The sequence below is a fragment of the Melanaphis sacchari genome, unplaced genomic scaffold (genome assembly GCF_002803265.2).
Source record: "Melanaphis sacchari strain LSU unplaced genomic scaffold, SCAv2.0 Contig77_pilon_pilon, whole genome shotgun sequence".
In the NCBI taxonomy this organism is placed as follows: Eukaryota; Metazoa; Arthropoda; class Insecta; order Hemiptera; family Aphididae; genus Melanaphis; species Melanaphis sacchari.
Genome location: NW_020271547.1, coordinates 28,009 through 46,812, shown reverse-complemented (window position 1 = coordinate 46,812; position 18,804 = coordinate 28,009). Strand labels below are relative to the sequence as shown.

Sequence of the window (18,804 nt, the reverse complement as noted above, 5' to 3'; positions counted from 1 at the left end):
TTTTTTCTTTTTAATTGTAACCAGCCATAACTACTCTCTCAGAAATGATATACGAAAGTGTGCAACTTGTATCTTTTTATAATGTGTATATTAAAAGCATATTAAACTTTTAAAAAAAGGTCTAATAGTATTAATATAAATAGCCGATAATACCTAATATATGGAGTATGGACACTACGTACTTTTGGAGTCTGCGTACGCCTATGATTACAGTTAAACATATATTATATCGAATGATGAGTGTCGTAATCTACAACTAGAACATAAAGATAATTTTTCTTCTACTCGCTTTAAAATTATCCTTAACCCAAACCTTGTGTTACAAATTTACAATCAAGCTATTCAAATTTATCAAAATGGCCAATATGGCAATATTAGCTATAAAGAAATATAAAATAATAATTTATTTAATATTTTCCAATGAATGTATTGAATATATATTTAATAAAAAACTTATTAAACTATGTGTACAAAATAACAGATTTATAGTATTATAAATTTACAAAGTTCTATTGAGCATGCTAAATTTAAATATCGTCTCGTTAAATTTAATCTTTAAATAATTGTACTCATATCGTGTTAAATGATTAAATACATTTTAATTTTAAGATAAAAATATCACAACAATTTTAACAATCAACTATAAATTCAGCACAATTCAGGAAAAAGTGCGTTGTCATATGGATACATGCATTTTATATATAGTTTTTTGTATAACTTGTGCATGTCTTGACTTCATATGCCTGTCAAGGTCTCTCTTGCGTACTAGGATTTTACCGCAACAATCACATCTATATAAATAAAACGAAAGTTGCGATTAAAATATAGTTATATAAATTAGGGGGAAAATGTGTTTTAAGAGCATACTTGTAAGGAGTATCTCCTTCTGCGTGCAACCGCACATGTTTATTTAAGTTGCTTGGGTCGCCGAACGGTCGGTAGCAATACTTGCATTTTAGCGGCTTAAAACCAGTGTGAGTTCTATATTGGAAACAGCAAAAAACAACTATATATTTCTAAGTTTAATTCTATCATACCCATTTATTGCGTAAAATATAATATTTCATTAAATTCTTTGACAGTTAAATTATAATTCGATGTAATTTAAATGTCAAAATCTACATTATAATATGACAATGCAGTGAGTAACGTATTTAGTGGCGTAGAAACTAGAAGTTACTTTAATATGGGTGTACACTATATAGTATACACATACTAAACTAAGGCTAATAATTAATAATTATTGCTTTAGTTACAAATATTAATGTAATATCTATATCTCAGCTGATTTTCTAGTTATTATGTTCGAACACAGAAGCGTACAAATAACTGTCTCGAGGCTATTTTTAGGTTTGGTGATGCTCCTGCCCCATGGAAAATCATTATTATTACGTCCATCCCTCGTATAATAAATTAGGTATTAAATAGTTATTTAGAATTTATTGTAGTTGAAAATAATACGTAGACCGCGAGCATCGTACTATGTATAGGTACCTACTATTTTTCATAGTTTGTGAAATCTTTAGGAAAACTTAAAAAATAGTAAAGTGATAGATAGGTACTTAAAAATTTTAAAAATCTGAAGTATAATTATATAAAAATAAAATTATTGTGCTTAAAAATACGACTGGTCACCATCTAGGTAATTGCGATTGAGGCGAAAGATAGGGTGCACAGATCTAGTCGTCGTACGGCGCCATTGACTGAACATGCTTATAACCGAGTATCTAACACATTAAAACTATAGAATGGAGGAAACAGAAAGAAAACTATAAAAAATTCATACCAGTGGATCCAGTATTCGGAGAAGACAAGACTTTGAGAGACGAGCGGAAAGCAGCAGTGCAGCACCTAACCAATGACTTATCTGCACCCTAATCACCTCATCAGAAACTGCCCCACAGAGGCCATCTGCTTTGGGGCACGAGTAGGACACCCACGCAACAGTACTCGCGCAGTCTATATGTGATCGCAATTGAAGGGTAAAAGTGTCACGAACGAGGCCACCACATACATAATGGCTCAAGCGGTTCTTGGGACGATGAACAACAACAAAAAGACAGAGACAAAAGGTAAACTACCCAAACTAAAATTGGTGCTAACTGCAAAATACTAAGCTATAAATGTATTTTTCTTACATAAAATGTATTACAAAACTTTAAAATATGTGTGCTCCTAAAGAAAATAACCGAGAAATATAAAATTAAATAATACTATGTCTCAATCAAAATTATTCAAATAAACGATGGCGACGTCGCGAAAATAATTCGAAAGTAGTTCCCATGTCATTGTCATCATTTCAAAACAGAAATAAAAAAATACTATAATATAGTATATTCGTAACCTAACCTGATGTGAATCTTGAGTCCGTACTTCCTGGAGTAGACTTTTCCGCAGTATATGCATAGGTGTCCTTGGTCGGAGTGGCCAAGGTTGCTGACGATGGTTTCCATCTCAGCACAACGCTGATTAAAGAACGCCGAGTCTTTGCCCCCGATCACTTGTCCAAGAGGTTCGTCTTGTAGTTGCGTTTGGTCGGACGACAAAGACGATGGCGTTGCTGGTGGTGGTTGTCTCAGTGGTGACGGTGGTATCGGACAGCCGCTACTACTTGCCGAAGATTCGGGTGAGTAAGGTCGGAACGCTGAGTCTGTGGAGATGGACGATAAGGGCGCCCGTGACTCAGCTGACGTTAGACTGAACCGAAACGAAGCTTCGATTGTTTGGTTCTTTTCGCAATGATCGGCCGTCAGCCTAGACCAGAGTTTAGCATGCGGTCGTTTGCCGCAGTCTAGTGCCATGTGAATTTTTAGTGGATTAGGTTTTTCACACGTGTAACCACATTTGTGACACACATACTTTCTCTCGTCTAGAAAAAAAAAATGATTTACATTAAGTATGTTATAAATATTTATAATTCTAGTGAATAATTATTAATTAAGTTCATTTAGTTAATAAATGTAATAAGTATTACGATCTGTGTAGGTATAAGACATAAGTTATGTACTTAAAAATTAATTCAATACAATAATTTTAAAGTTAATTTTAGATATTGTGCTGAACTGGTCGATAAATGTATGTATTTTACAGTTTAATATGGAAAGTCAAAGAAAAAAAATCTAAGAATTTTCTAATCAAATATTAAAAAATTATTATATTATACTTATGGATCGTCTAAGTTTCAGATCCACGCATCACCACTGGTCGAATCAGAGGTCTGCTTAGTTTTAGTTCTGTACCTTATGGTTCTTAAACAATTAAACATTTACTTAAATTAACTTAAACATTTTGTTTAATCCAAAATAACATCTATAATGACTATCTGTATTCTTGATTTATTTCCTCTTATGTTTCATTATTTTAAGTTTTGTATAAATGGTTTAAAAAAAAAAAATATATTACTCCAAAATTATTATTTTATATTAGCTGGGAGAACTGAATTTTAGACAGAATGTAATTTCAACGAATGGCCGAGTCAACCATCTTTTAATGACGATATAAGGTGACGACAAGGCTTGGTTAGGTTAGTAAATAGTAATTAACTACTTGTCACTTGTCAGAAATTTGATTTTTATTTACTAAAATACTCTGAGTAATTCTAAATAATATTCTGCTTTGGAATATGAAATGAAATATGTATTGTCATCCAATAATAAACAATTGAAAAAAATTAACATTTTAACATTGCGTAAAAAAAAAATATTTTTAAAAACGCTGGTGTTTTTTGAAATAATTGTTTTCCGTTAAATGAATTATATTCATACCATAGGTATATTTATAATTTATATTTTTGATACATTAAGCGCGCAATTTAGATTCGCAGAGCATAATACCCAGCCTGCAGCCTCGGTGACGTGTCGTATAGCTCACCTTTTATGTTGACGGGCGTGAGAAATGGCACGTGCAGCATTAGTTGGAGATCGGGCGGAAACCACATCTTGAGCGATTGTCCGGGCATCACAGCGGCGGTGGTGTGCAGACCTACGGTACCGACGGCCAAAAGCGACAGCCGGCAATTGTACGTGTGACAGTCGTCGGCCAGCGGCACGGACAGTATCCAACAGCTGCAGTCGGCCGCGGAACAGTGGTGACCGTTCGCGCACACCAATCGTCCCGTGTCGTCCACTGACACCAAGTACTTCTGCGCAGGGAAGTAATATAACAGTGTGAGATTATATAGTGCAGTGGAACATAGACCATAGTATTATGTCAGTTTAGAAAATATAGAATATAATTTTATTGTTAATACAATAACAAATGTAATATTGCTAAATATTATAAATTACACTGCACTATCTTATATTGTACATCTAATTAAAGCTGGTGGTATTTCAGGTTTACCGGTAATTATTATTTACTGGTACTCGGTATTTTCAGTACCTATTTGAGATCACTAGTAAACCGAGTTTCAGTAATTAATGTTATTACAAAAATTACAATGCTATGACTATTTCCGATAATACCGAGCTAAAGAACTACTAAAATAAATGTGTACATCAGAATGGAACACACAAAATCACCAACATCCTAGGTCAACACACTATTAGGTCACTTACGATTGTAAATGATACAGCTGAATGTGGAGTAAAACTTATGGAAGAATTCAATGATAAAATAACAAAAAATGAAGACCAAAAATAATTTTTATTGAAAGTAAGTTGTTAATATAAATAATAAGTATAGAAAGTACAACTATAGTCATTACTCATTATAAATTGTGTTTAAATAAATAATTAATATTTGAATTACATTTTAAATGATTTCAGACTGTGCAAGATTATATCGTCGTAAATACCTAGGGCATAGCCGAGAAAAGTTAAAAACGCCATATACCTAATAATTCAATAATTAATTTAATCTCTAAATACTCAACTTAATAATGGTTTTAAGAAATTATTTTAAAATAAATATTTAAGTATCAAACTTTACTATGAAATAATCTTTAAAATAAAATAATAATTATGTTTTTTGGTTCTTCATAGTGATAGAAAAGAGTTGTTTAATAAAATATTGCATAAATCCTATTGTAAAAACAAAGTTATTGGTCTAATGCAAATTTTACTTATAAATTATAATACTATATTTTTTTAAATTTTTTTTTTATTTAAATGACTGTCATGATTTCAATAATACGTCAAATATATTAGAATAACCATAAAAAAATCAAATTTTCCAAATAAACATAAAGTCGGGTTATTTAACAAATTCTCGGAAAATTAAGGATTTACAAGAAATTGTGTAAGAATATTTTTTGTAGGTAATAAAATGTTCTACGATTAAGATTCTATATGTTTTTATGTGGATTTTATAGTATTTGGTTTAAATTCGAAAAACAGAAAATCAACTGTCATTAGTAGTTTTTAACTATTTTGCGGTACGTGAAGGGGGTGAGATATCATTATCAAATTTAACCTAAATTATTTTTTAATAGTAATAAACAAAATGGAAGAGTGCCCGATAAAAAATTTGAAAGTTAAAAAATAAGAACCACCCTAAACTGTACATGTCTTCCATCAATATAAATTAGTTATTAATCCGTATTTAGTTTTACATTAAAAAAAAATGTAATTTGATACCATTTAAACCATATCTATGTCCATATGCAGACGTAAATGATCTGTGGTTCTATTTTATAACTAAATTTTTAACAGTTTGTAGGAAGTATTGGAACCTTTTTTTATTCTATTTTTTCTTTTATTTTTGTAAGAACATAACCCTCATAATTAAAAATATTTTGTTACCTTTTTTTAAAACAATAATTATAAACATTATTTTTAAAATAATGAATTTAGATGAAAGACTGCAGATCTAGATTCACCAAAAATACAATGTAAACAAGAATACCATTAATTATTCCAGTATTAACATTTGAAACATCGTTGGTCCTCAAATACTCATTTAACTCATTTTGAGTTATGATTTTGATTATATCATTATAAAATAATATATATTATAGTACTTAGGTATGTTTATGATTTAAACACTTTAATTACGTATAATTTATGGTAAACATATAATAATATTTAATGAACCATATTATGAAACACGACTGAGATTTGAGGTATAATATATTTTAGTATTCACTTGTATATATAATATTAGGTACCTAGTTAAATAAAATAACAATCGATGTTTCTTTTATAATAAATCGTGAATTATTATCGACGGACTATTTATATTAATAGAAACTATTCTGAGACAATATTTGAAGAATATAAAAAAAAAATGTTAAAAGCATTATAACCGAATTAGTTTTTGTTTGAAAAAAGTATTTTATTAAGACGAGTTGAATGCCTGAACATTAGTTTACATTTTTGAGTCTACTTTGATGACTGCAAGATTGCCAAATACCTACACATATTTTTTTTCTAATTTTACAGACTTTAAATTTTAGGACTGTCAATTTAAAAGTTAAATAAGGCGTGGATAAAAATGATAAAAACTATCATGGAAGTGGACGCCAATTAGTCATTGTTTATAGAAAATAACAATAATAATAATTAAACACTAAAATAATACTTGATACTGAATTTAAAATATAAGCTTACCGAGATAAATATTTGAAATATTAATATGCATATTAATATAAATGTTCATTTAATTTTCTAAGAATAGGTTTTTTTCTTGTAGTTTGCTAGTAAGTTTCTTTATAATACTATTACTACCTACTGTTAAATTTAATATAATTTGAGAATATGTCGATATACTTATACTATTGATTACTGTAATAAACGTCAAGTACTCGCAGCAAAATAATAAGTTATTCTTACAAAACTATCAAGTTTAATATAAAAAAAAAAAGAAGGTAAAATGTTGGTACCACTCTTCTGCCATTAAGTGTTGATTGAATCACTGTAATAAATGTGTTGATAAATTGATTTATTATACATACAATGATAAATTTGTACTATATTATGTATGAAAAAGGGTTTGAGCGGAGACAATCTGTCAGTTCATATGTTAAGACTGAGTATATTTGGACGCATGTTTAATCCCGGAAAGTAATTTTACGGGTTGTAGGATTCTGGAGTAAAAATAGACGGATCGTATTTTCACGGACAGTAGAAATCCAAATTGTGATTAGGTAACGATGATTGGTTGATTTAATTTTTGGCGAAAACATTGCATTTCTTTATATTATTAATATTTAATTATTTTAATAATAATACATTGAATTTATATCATATATATTATTGTTATTTACTCTAGAGTTAATATTAATTTACCACAAAACACTGAAAATATGTTCATAGTATAAATAAGTGTTATCTATAAAGTAACCTATACATTTTAAACATTTCATTGCGTATAAAAAAATGTATGATATACGTAAAAGTTTAGGTCTTCACGAACAATATTATTATTTATAATTAAACGATGAATACTATTATCCAAAGTACCAACAATATAGATTCACTTTGTTACCAGAAACTCTCCAAGTAGAGAGTCAAAGCATTTTAACTGATCCAAAAGATGATAACAGACTTATAATAGATAGGTGCTTTTGACGCTCGTATTATCGATAATGTCGATATTATTATTTATTATTTGTATAACATGTCTCATATTGACTATAATTTATACGATATAACTGCAGAATAAGAGCACGGACTAGGAACATACAGCAGTTATACGCGCGCCCGGATACTAATTTAGTTTTGTGACCCACCAACACCTAGATCTGTATGTGGAGGAATAGCTGAGTATGAAGTGGCAAATAGCTTAAACAGCAGTGGTCGGGATTGCCGACCAAATACTGTCAAGTATTTTTAAAATTTTTTTTAACGCGTATTTCAGAATATGTAATATATTTGTGTATAAGTATGTATGTGTGTCCGCGTGTTAAAAATTCAAACTAATAAAAAGCTAACTCAAATACTCAATAAAAAAATTATGGTAATAATGAACAATTTGGCTAATTATAAGTTGCTGTATAATACACGATTTAAATAATAATCAATAAGTATAAAACTTGAAAATAAATCACATCAACACAAATGTATAAAAGATATTAGTAATAATAAATGTACGGCCCTTATGGACAAACCACAGATAATATAAAGTATAAACTAAATTGCAAACTCAGCTGATAAGAGCATAACGCCAGTGGCTGCTATCCTTACTTGGGTCAGTGAACGTTTGTGTTACATAGAATTATATGATAATTTGCCTAATTATTCACCCAAAATCTCGACTATAATTTATATTATTTTAATTTTTTATATTATAATACCTGTTACGTATTGTGCAATTGTGCATTTAGTTGCTATAATCGTGAAGGTAAAGATAAAGTTCAGTTTTTTCATAAATATCTACGTACCAATTTATGATTGGATCATGAATTAGTTATTTTGGAACAAATGCAGTTTAAATACCAAGAAATTTTTGTTTTAAATGTGTTTTTTGGATACTTAATTTGATGGCATTTTTAAAGAAAGTCGCACAAACTTTATTTAGAAATTTTGGTTAAAAAACTTCAAAATGCTCAATTTTTCTAAAATTTTAATTTTTAAAGATTTTTTTTTTTTAAATGTTTATATTTATATGCTTAATATTTTGGTGAAATAAGAATTTATTTATGGTAATTGATTTTTATGTTATTGTTAATAAATCACGTAAAACTTAATTATAAAATTATTTCAATCATTTGAATAATAAAGTAACTCAAAATTGTTTTTTTTCATTTGATGTGTAATAACATAATGACGTTTTTGATGAAATCAGAACTGACTAATATTTTTTGGTTTGTAAGAAATAGGTTAAAATAATATAAGCAATACAAAATCAAAATGCTACAAATATGAGTATTGTATATATTATATTATACCACTCATCACCAGATACGTCGAGCTCATCATTTTCATATTTTTGTGGTCCTCACAAAATACAAGTTATTCATTCAATTTGCTGTTTATATTTGAACATAAGATTGAATTCCTTTAGTAAAATTCTAAAAAGTTCAATTATGAAAACTGTGGTTAGTAAATTAAAAAAACTGAGAATAACTATTTTGTTTTATAATATGCAAGTAGGTTAACTCTTTAATAAAACGGATTTAAAATATATTTTGCAATTTATTATATTTATATTTATATAATTTAAAATAATTATAATAAATTATTGATATTTACTTAAATTTCTATAAATTATAACTTATAATATTGTATTAAGTATTACTTACAATATACGGTCATAGTGTGTAATAATGTAGGATTTTAAATAATTTAATCTATTTAAAAAAAGCGAACAGTGACACACCAGACACCAGTTATATCACGTTAAAATAATATTGATGATAAAAAAAGTACGCAATCTAGTTTAATCTAATTATATTTTATATCTATGGGATAAATAAAATAAAATAATAATATTATGATTTATGACCCTTCTGGCTCAAACAGAATAAAATATATAGGTGCCTATATAAAAGCAATTATTATTAGAGCTATAAAATTTATAATTAGTATAAATAAGTAAAATAATAATTTCTAGCTCTTTTGGCTCAATAATATGTAATATACTCGTAGTTAAGATAAACTCACAATTTATAGAGCACAGATTGGTCAGCTAGTCATATAACTAAAAAAATTATAATAATTTTACACACACACACAATAGGTACTTGAGGAATAATATAAAATATATTTAAATATTACAATAATCAAGTGACGATTAGAGTACACTTTAAAGAGCATAATAAAAATTGTGGCGATTCGCACTCATAAATATAATATTAGGTAGATACGAGTACTAGATAGTGATGATTTGCTACATATATGAATAGACTCTTTGGTGCACTATGATTAAAATAATATAATAAGTCATAACGGTACTCGGTAGGCTATTCGAGTCTGGTCTATGCGGGTGTCGTCGAGGAATACGAGTATAATATAAAAGAAAACAATTATTAATTATTATTGTACGATTATTACAAGCTGTAATTAGTTATTAGTTATTACTTATTAGTAATAAGTTATTACTATTGTAGTAACAAAAATTAATAGCCAAAAAAATTATTATATTATTGAACGCATAACAATGTTGACACAATGACGTACGGTAAAAAATAAGTATAAGACGGTAATTTTAAAATATTCGTACAGCTGGTGCGGTGGCATGCGATAACGTGACAGGTATATAATCTACATAGTTTAATGTTATATAACTCACAAAACACATTCAATAACAATAGTTATAACTAAAGACCGGATTTTGCATAAAATGCATGTTGTTATTTTCAACATCATATACATGCAGTCAATGAGTGTCCACAAATCATTACTTGATTGATTAAATATCAAAATTTTATACTGCATATTTTTGCATATTCTGACGTTAATGCATGATCTGCATATTTTTGCATATTTTAACAAAAACCGTACAAATATACAAATAAAAACATAGATCATAGGTACGTTTATATAATATTATAATATCAAATATTTTACGTCTCAAAGAATATCTCAAAGGCTCCGTATAGAATTCAATTATATAAAGAAATGTTGCCAATTACACATTTACCACCGCAGCCAATAATTACCCGTTGGGGTACTTGGCTAGAGTCAGCCTTTTTTTACGCAGATCATTTTGAAGAGTTCAAAAATGTGATTGAAAACTTAGAAGATAATACAAAATGCATTCAAAATTGTAAATCAATTTTTAATAAATTTAATGTAAAATATGATCTTGCTTACATTAAAGCAAATTTTTTATGTATCGTTGAAAGTATCAAAAAGCTTGAAACCTCTAATTTGTCCCTTGTAGACTCGTTAAAAATTTTAGAACAAGTGGAAAACTCTGTTAATGAACTTCCTACTAGTGCAAATAGTACAATAATTAAAACAAAATGTAAAAACGTTTTGAATAAAAATAAAGGATTAATGGTTTTAAAAGAAATTTCAAAAATACTTCAAGGTAACAGTGCTAATTTCGACGATTTATCTGTTCCAAATTATTCGCTGGATATAATAGCAAATTTTAAATATGCTCCAATCACCAGTGTTGATGTCGAACGTAGTTTTTCATCATACAAGTACATTCTTACAGATCGCCGTCATAATTTCACGGAAATAAACATGGAACATACTTTGATAACTTATTGTTTTTCAAATTAATAATTTACTACCTTCAATAAAATTGTTCGTACTTTTTTCCTATTTATATCAGTATATCACCAATGTATCTACTATTTAATTTTAATAAAATATTTTTTACAATATATCAATGTTTAAAAATTAAATTACAATTTAACAAAAAATTAAATTTTTGTACTATATTATACATGTAACTTTTTGTTTATGAAAAATGTAATAAAATTAATAAATAATTATCACTGCAAAATTAAAATCAAATATAAAATTGAAATTTTATTTTGCATGTTTTGCATTTTTTCCTTGCATATTTTGACTTTTTTTAGTGCATGTTTGCATGCATATTTTACAATTTAAAATGCATATAAATCCGGTCTTTAGTTATAACAAAAATAAAACAATATAATAGTCAATAAGTAACTATTGGCTGTAGCCCATAAGCGCAAAATATGACCCAAACGCAACCCAAAAGCGCAAAAATAAATATCCCATAAGCGCAAAAAAAAAAAATACCTTTTTAATAACCCATAAGCGCAAATCAATTTTTTAAAAAAAGTGTATTTAATTAAAATCGTAGTTATTATTAATATTTATATAAGCATTAACTGTGATATTAAAATCAGTAAAATATAAAAAATACAATTTTGAATATTTTTTAAATTGGTTAAACAAATATACGCACACGTAACACGATGGTAGCATAGGCACCTACTGATATAGGTGAATATCTGGTATATACGATTTAAAACACTCGAATTACAATTAAAAATAAAACGTCTCAATAAGTCATATAGAACATAATATCTATATAGGTACCTATGTAGTTGCAAAGCTATATAGTTATCAAAAATCCTATTTAATGTAACTTATACTGTATACACCATTATATTATATTGTATATTATAGTTATCTTAAATGATTATCAACTGTCATCGTAATGTGTTACGATAAGATACTGCCAAATGTAATAATTGTCGCGATGCGTTGCTTCAATCTGTCGTGGAACGGGTATAAGCCATAAGGCCACGCGTAAATATATGGAAAGCGTCGAGCGTCGCGCGTCGCGCGTTAGGTTAGTAAAATATTGTATCTAGTAATACAATTTATTTTTGCGCTTTTATCCCACTACCAAGGTACAAAAGCGCAAATTAATTTTGCGCTTTTGGGTTATCGAAAAAAAAGGTCGATTTGCGCTTTCGGGTTTCACCGGTAACTATTGTGTGTGTGAGACCAGCTGTTCCTCCCGTGACCGTAATTAGTGATTCGGTGTTTCCGAATTATTGTGGACAAAGTAACAAAAACTGTGTGAGTTGCGGATGAAATCTAAAAAGGTAACATACGAATTGTGGACACAATTATAAGATACTAATTGTGTACAAATGTCCAATTATTATTTTTGATTTAACGATCATGGACGTTGGGAAATTACTGTTTGATATTGACGATATTGAGACAGTTGTTAAAAAATATGTTTGATCAGTTTAACCACAACCTTATTCATGCTTGCTTAATATCTGTCGTGTTTCTGGTCGTCTATTTTCTGTATAAAAATGTTAAGTAAAAAATTTTATTTTCTTCTATTTCACAAACCACAAATGCTTGTTTAGGTGTTCACGCTAACCATTAATGGAATGTTTTATCGCAGTCACTCTATTATGTACCATTATACCAATTGATCGACGCCTTAAATGAAGTACAAATTGGTAGCTATACGAAAGTGAATTGCACCTACTGTTGTACGAAATTTAAAACGAAAAAAAAAAACTGTCAAAAAGGAGGCATTTATCAGCAAACAAATGTTGCATTATTCAAACAGTGAAATCGGTAGAGTATCATTTATACAGGCTGTTTCAAAAAAAAATTTCGCCTGAGTCCTGAAAAAGTGGCGAAGGGCAACTCACGTGGTTTTTATGAAAAAAATTTCTGTACGCAATTAGTATTACCTACGACAACAAAACTCGTGTCCGCAACTGTCATATTATAATACTGACTTTATTAATTTGTCCGCAACTAGTATAATGTGTCCTACTGATTACCTACTTAAATTATTTCTAATTTATGTTGCAGCAGAAACAACTAGAATCTAATTTAATAAAATCTTTATTTTCCTATTAGACTTCTAATTTTGTTTAAACTGGAATTTCAAATAACTTAAAAAAAATCGTAATGATACATATCTTAGATATTTTTGTTTCGGTATAAACTACTATTATGAGGAATATTTTATTACATTTTCAAGCATAACATATAGAAATTGAACATTTTATACATTTTTAACTAGATTTGGTGAAAATTTTCAAGCACTATGGTCATTCACTTTTGAATTACATTATTTACAACAAAAAAACAAAAATTGTTAGGAGGAAACTGTTTAGTTATTAATAATTATTATACGGGGAATATATTATGTCGTTAAACTTTAAACTCTAATCAGTCATAGAAAACTATTTTACTTTCCGGTGAAAATTTGTTTTAAATATAAATTGAAAAAGTTATAAAACACCTTGTATTAAATTTTTAAATCTTTGATATAAAATAATTTTTTCATGAATTTTTTAACTACAAAATAATTTAAAAATTTAAAATATCTAATATAATTAATAGATAGATAGCTTAAAAAGTGTTAAAATAATTTTAAAATATACTATGTATAAAATACGATCATATTTATATCATATTTTAAGTACCTATTTACGGTTATTCATTTTAAAGTTAGACAAAACTACGAAATCGATTTTATCAAAAACTGGAATTACGTAAAAATTACTGGTTTTCCTTAATTTTTTCCTTAGCTATTTTAAATAATATCAGAAATGTTTTATTTTTACTTGTTTAAAGTGCAATCTATATCTAATTTTCTTTCCAAAACCACTCTCAAAGGTAAAAATTGAAATATTTTTTGACTTCTTATATTGTATTAAAGACATAGTACATCATTATAAAACCAATACATTCATCGTTTCGTTCAGAATTTAAAAAGAAATAAAAAATATAGTTTTACATGATCATTGATTAGTTTTATGGATAATTCAGAGTTAATACTTTTTTTTCACTTATCACCTTTTTCATTTTTTATTTTTCTAATTAATATCTATACCTACTTATTTTTTTTTAAATTTTAGATAATTTAGTATTTTTCATGTCCAAATTAAGTCTTTTAGATACTGGAAAATGAAAAAAAAAAGGAAAATGCAGGAAATTAGCTACAATTATTGAAAGTTGACTTTATATAGGAAGCTAAATATTTATATTTTATTTATTGGTAACTTACTAAGTACCTACTACTTCAATTATTAAAAAAGTCATTCAAGTATATAGAGATTTTCTGGAGGAATTTTAATCAATGTATAATGTTTAAACTAATATTGTCAAACTTAAAGTTTTCTATTAGTTTTGTAGTTTTGTTAGGTGTTGTTATCAAGATATGTATAGTAAATCCAAAATACGAATTCAGCGTATTTATCATACTTGTAATATTATTAAATTTTAATATCTCAGTTATGGCTTATAAGTTATTATCGTATTAACATTTTCACATAATATATAAATAAATATTAATAATTATTTTTTATCTTAATTCTTAGTTTATCATATACTGTACTATTTTAATACAGTTGTATGTAGATATTTGACATTAAGAATTTTAAAGACTTAGTACCTATTTAATGGTTAAACTTTAAACAGATCTTAAATCTCTCATCATTTATTTTTAATGTTTATACTGAAAATACCTATCACAAGCCGTGTACCAGATTTTTGTAGTAGATGAGGCACTTACCGTTTTGTTTTCGGTTGACGAAGTTGCATTATCGTTTCCTGATAACGATGAGTGCGGATTACTACTATATAGCACATCCGTTACATCAACTGCTGTCGTACCGCAATTGGCCGGCAAATACGATGCAGCAACGAAAGTCTTCTTACTATCCGACGACGGCTGATTCCGGAGTTGCATATGCAGTCTTGTGACGTCCCGTTGATTACTATTAGCTGCAAGCGTTTTCCCAATCATATTTATTATTATTATTATCGTTATTGAAATATTATCTCGCAGAAGACCTGCTCGGCGGATGATCGCTGGTCGGCAAGTGTAACTGCCACCACAACCTGTTTTTCACATCACGACCCTTTCGGTTCTCTAGGGGGTGGAGCAATCGTAGCCGCAAAAGCCTCTCGGACCCACCCCGACCCTTGCACAGGGTGTGTAACACCTTGCGGTGTACGAATAGTGCCTTGGTGTTATCGTAATACATATATAGTATACATTATGGTATATTGTATTATATATACTTATATGCGATGATGTGTGCGACTCCGAATTAGTCGCGGTCGCAGCTGACCTCCTCCCTACGCCACCCAGACCTAAATTTTGATTTTTTTGTCTACGCATGGCGATATAATATGATATACGAGTATCTATATATATATCTAAGTTTCGAATTATTCATCATCGGTGTTCGTGGAGGTGGCAGTGATAGTGGAGGTGGTTTACTATGGTGGCGATGGTGGATTACTCGATCCCCGCGATTCGTCAACCCTCATTTCGTGAGTCGTAATTGGGGGAGGAATTGCGCGCAGAGGGCCGGACCCAGATCTACACACGTTCAAAAATATTATATAGTTTCGATGTATATATATATTGTGTAAATAATTATTATTATTGTTTCTAGAAGAATTTGTTGGGTTCCGTTGAAATTATATTAAGTGTTTACGAATTTAAAGGTGGGAAAATTTATTGGATTTCAACATTTTGAATAATTTATTATTGAAAAGTTCCATAAGAATCATTAGCCTTAGACTTTGATAAGTTCTTGACGATCATTTAAGTAGTTCTCTTCGCTGTATACGCGCGTATAACTATGTCCTATTGAAATAAGTATATTAGTACCCATAGGCGTAGCTAGGATTTTAAGTTGTAGGACACTTTGTACGGTCACCCAGAAAAAATAAAAACCTCGGACAGTTTGTACTATTTCAGAAAGTAATAAATTGTACATGGCGGACATTTTGTATTATTTCAAGCAAAAAAAAAATGTTGAGACATAAAATGTTAGACATAATTTGTTATTACAAAACACTGGTAGTTTACATACATAAATAATAATAATAGTTATGGTAATAAATTCGTGTTATGTACATCAGCTTTTCACATTAATTAGTGTAAGGTTTTTCAGCTTCAATATTTTATCACTCGAATTGTGGTTATGATCAGTCCATTTTGTAAATAATTCATACTACCTATGACCAAAACATACAAAAGTATTTTTAAAAAAATATGATAATATTATGATTTAGATATTATGAAAATATGATTTTTAACTTAAAACTCACTGTTTCATAAAGGTTTGTAGTAACTTTCCCCGTACAAGTGACTTTTGAACACTTCCAACGTATATTAGATTATTGTTGTTTTCTTAAAATTGTATATTCATATCCATTTTTAAAAATTTTTGGATTTAGTTTAGTTATTTGGTTTTTATTCATTTTATATTATTTTAGAGTGAACATGTTATATAATAATTCTAATAGTGTGATACCAAATACATATCTCTTGACTCTTATGCATCTCGATCATGATTCGCAATCCAAAGTTTTAAGAAATTTAATTTTATCTTATCTTTAAAATATAATTCCCGCTTTATTTATACCGTACAAATTGTTCGCGATCGAATTGTATCAATTTATTATCGCCGTACAAAGTGTCCACGATATCAGGGTATAGGCACTGTCCGATATTGACCAAATTAGGTGACATTGGCCTTGAACACGATCTCCAGGAGGGTGTGGCATACATTATTATTTAAATAAATAATATCAACATTACCACAGAACAATATATTGTTGAAAATTAGTTGAAACCGTTAAAAGAACACTGAATAATAATAAAAATATGCAAATATTGCAATTTCAAATTTGCTCGTTTCTAGTAATGTTTTTTTAGATAAAATCCGTGAAAATCACTCGGGCAATGGATTGTTTCCGTTTTTATAATATCGTAACAAATAGAGATATTTATTACCAACATCTAGTCAGATTACGGATACGGTTTTAACTTTTAGAATCCAATACTTCATATCGTAGGGATACAGTAGACCACCCAGCTGATTGAGTGTTGTTTCTATATTGTTCTGTGGTGATATGCAACTCAAACAATAGATGGTATAAACTGTCCGTTTATCAGGATTTTAATCAAGGGGGGGGGGGGGCAGTTGATAATCTTTTTTTTTTGATTTTTCGATTTTATAGTAAAACTTATTCGCTTGGTATAAGAAATAAAATTTAATTTAAAGCGCAGGGGAAGGTATTTACCACCCCCTCCCACTGCTCTATCATCGCTACGTCCATATTAGTACCTACATAATAATAAAATATTTATTTATATTAATTATTATACATACTGCTATAGTGCTGTGTAACAGTAGTATAAATAAAAGACATTTTAATGGATTTTTTTAAGTACTTTAAAACTTTCTTCCGTTTAATTAAAAGGGAAATATTTAAGTATTATATATATTTATAATTTCATGTAAACTAGTGTTTTCAACTATAGTGGTTTGCATACCTGTCATAACTTAAATCATGATTCTAAAGATTTTTTCTATTTTCATTTTATTTTTTACCAACAGAATAAAAAATAAAAATTCAATGTATCAAAAAAAGTATTTTTCACGAAATTTCATGGATTTTAATATTTTTTCTGCAATACTATCATGTTTTCGATTGACAGTCGAGTATCTCATTAAATAGGTAATAATAACTATTATTACTGTGAATATTATTAATCACGTCTTGTACTCTTGTTTATTGCTGTTACGCAACCGCCAACCTATGCAGGATTTAATATTTTATTTATTTTAAGATCTTTAATCTGTGAAAAAGAGTCCCTTGCTAAGGAAAAAAAGTTTCTCTAATATCAATAAAATTCGCTATTTATCAAAGTGGTAGTGGTTCATATAGTGTCAAAAATGATTGGAAACATTGAAAATATATTATGTATATATAATATATTATACATTACACATATTATGAAGGATAAGTTACCTCAGCAATACATAATTAGGTATGAATAAGGATATTGGATACCCACCGCAGAATTAAATTCTACTTATCGTTATTGTAAGTGTTGTAAGTTATTTTAAGATAGAAACTTTTGTTTATGCTTTTTTTATACAGGCAGATATTACTATATTAATTATATTAATTGCATAAATGTGATTCTTTTATCACACACCAATTATTATTTCAATAAGTATTAATATTTTGGGAAATATATTTTTATATAAATTACAGTCAAAATAAAACATTAAAAAAAAATTATGTTTTTTAATATTTTTGCAAGTGTTTTATTTTTTTGAATCATAACATACCTTTTGAATTACGAATTCTAAAGCAAAATACTTTTTTGGAATATTTTGATGTTTAAAAATTGAAATTTTGGAGAGTTGCTTATGATAATTATAAGTGCTTAAAGTTTTGATGAGTGGTGTTGTATCCCATACCATTTCATTTCACTCATCTAAACTATATAATATGCTTAATTATTATAAACATCTCCTCCGAATTTAAATTTTATACATCAAAATATTCCAAAAAAGTATTTTGCTTTAGAATATGAAATTAAAAATGTATGTTATGATTCAAAAAAATAAAGTACTTGCAAAAATATTAAAAAAAAAAATATTAAACATTTTTTAAATGTTTTATTTAACTGTAA

At 28.1% G+C, this 18,804-nt stretch overlaps 1 protein-coding gene across 1 annotated transcript; it reads right to left on the bottom strand.

Annotated features, from left to right (window-relative positions):
- Positions 1–596: 596 nt before the first annotated feature.
- Positions 597–15,162, bottom strand: LOC112601349 (zinc finger protein 778). The gene is made up of 5 exons (XM_025348929.1): positions 14,869–15,162; positions 3,871–4,141; positions 2,350–2,869; positions 868–981; positions 597–791 (listed from the first exon to the last, which is right to left on the bottom strand). The coding sequence occupies exons 1-5, from the start codon at positions 15,100–15,102 to the stop codon at positions 677–679; spliced, it is 1,254 nt and encodes a 417-aa protein (XP_025204714.1). The 5' UTR covers positions 15,103–15,162; the 3' UTR covers positions 597–676.
- Positions 15,163–18,804: the final 3,642 nt, after the last annotated feature.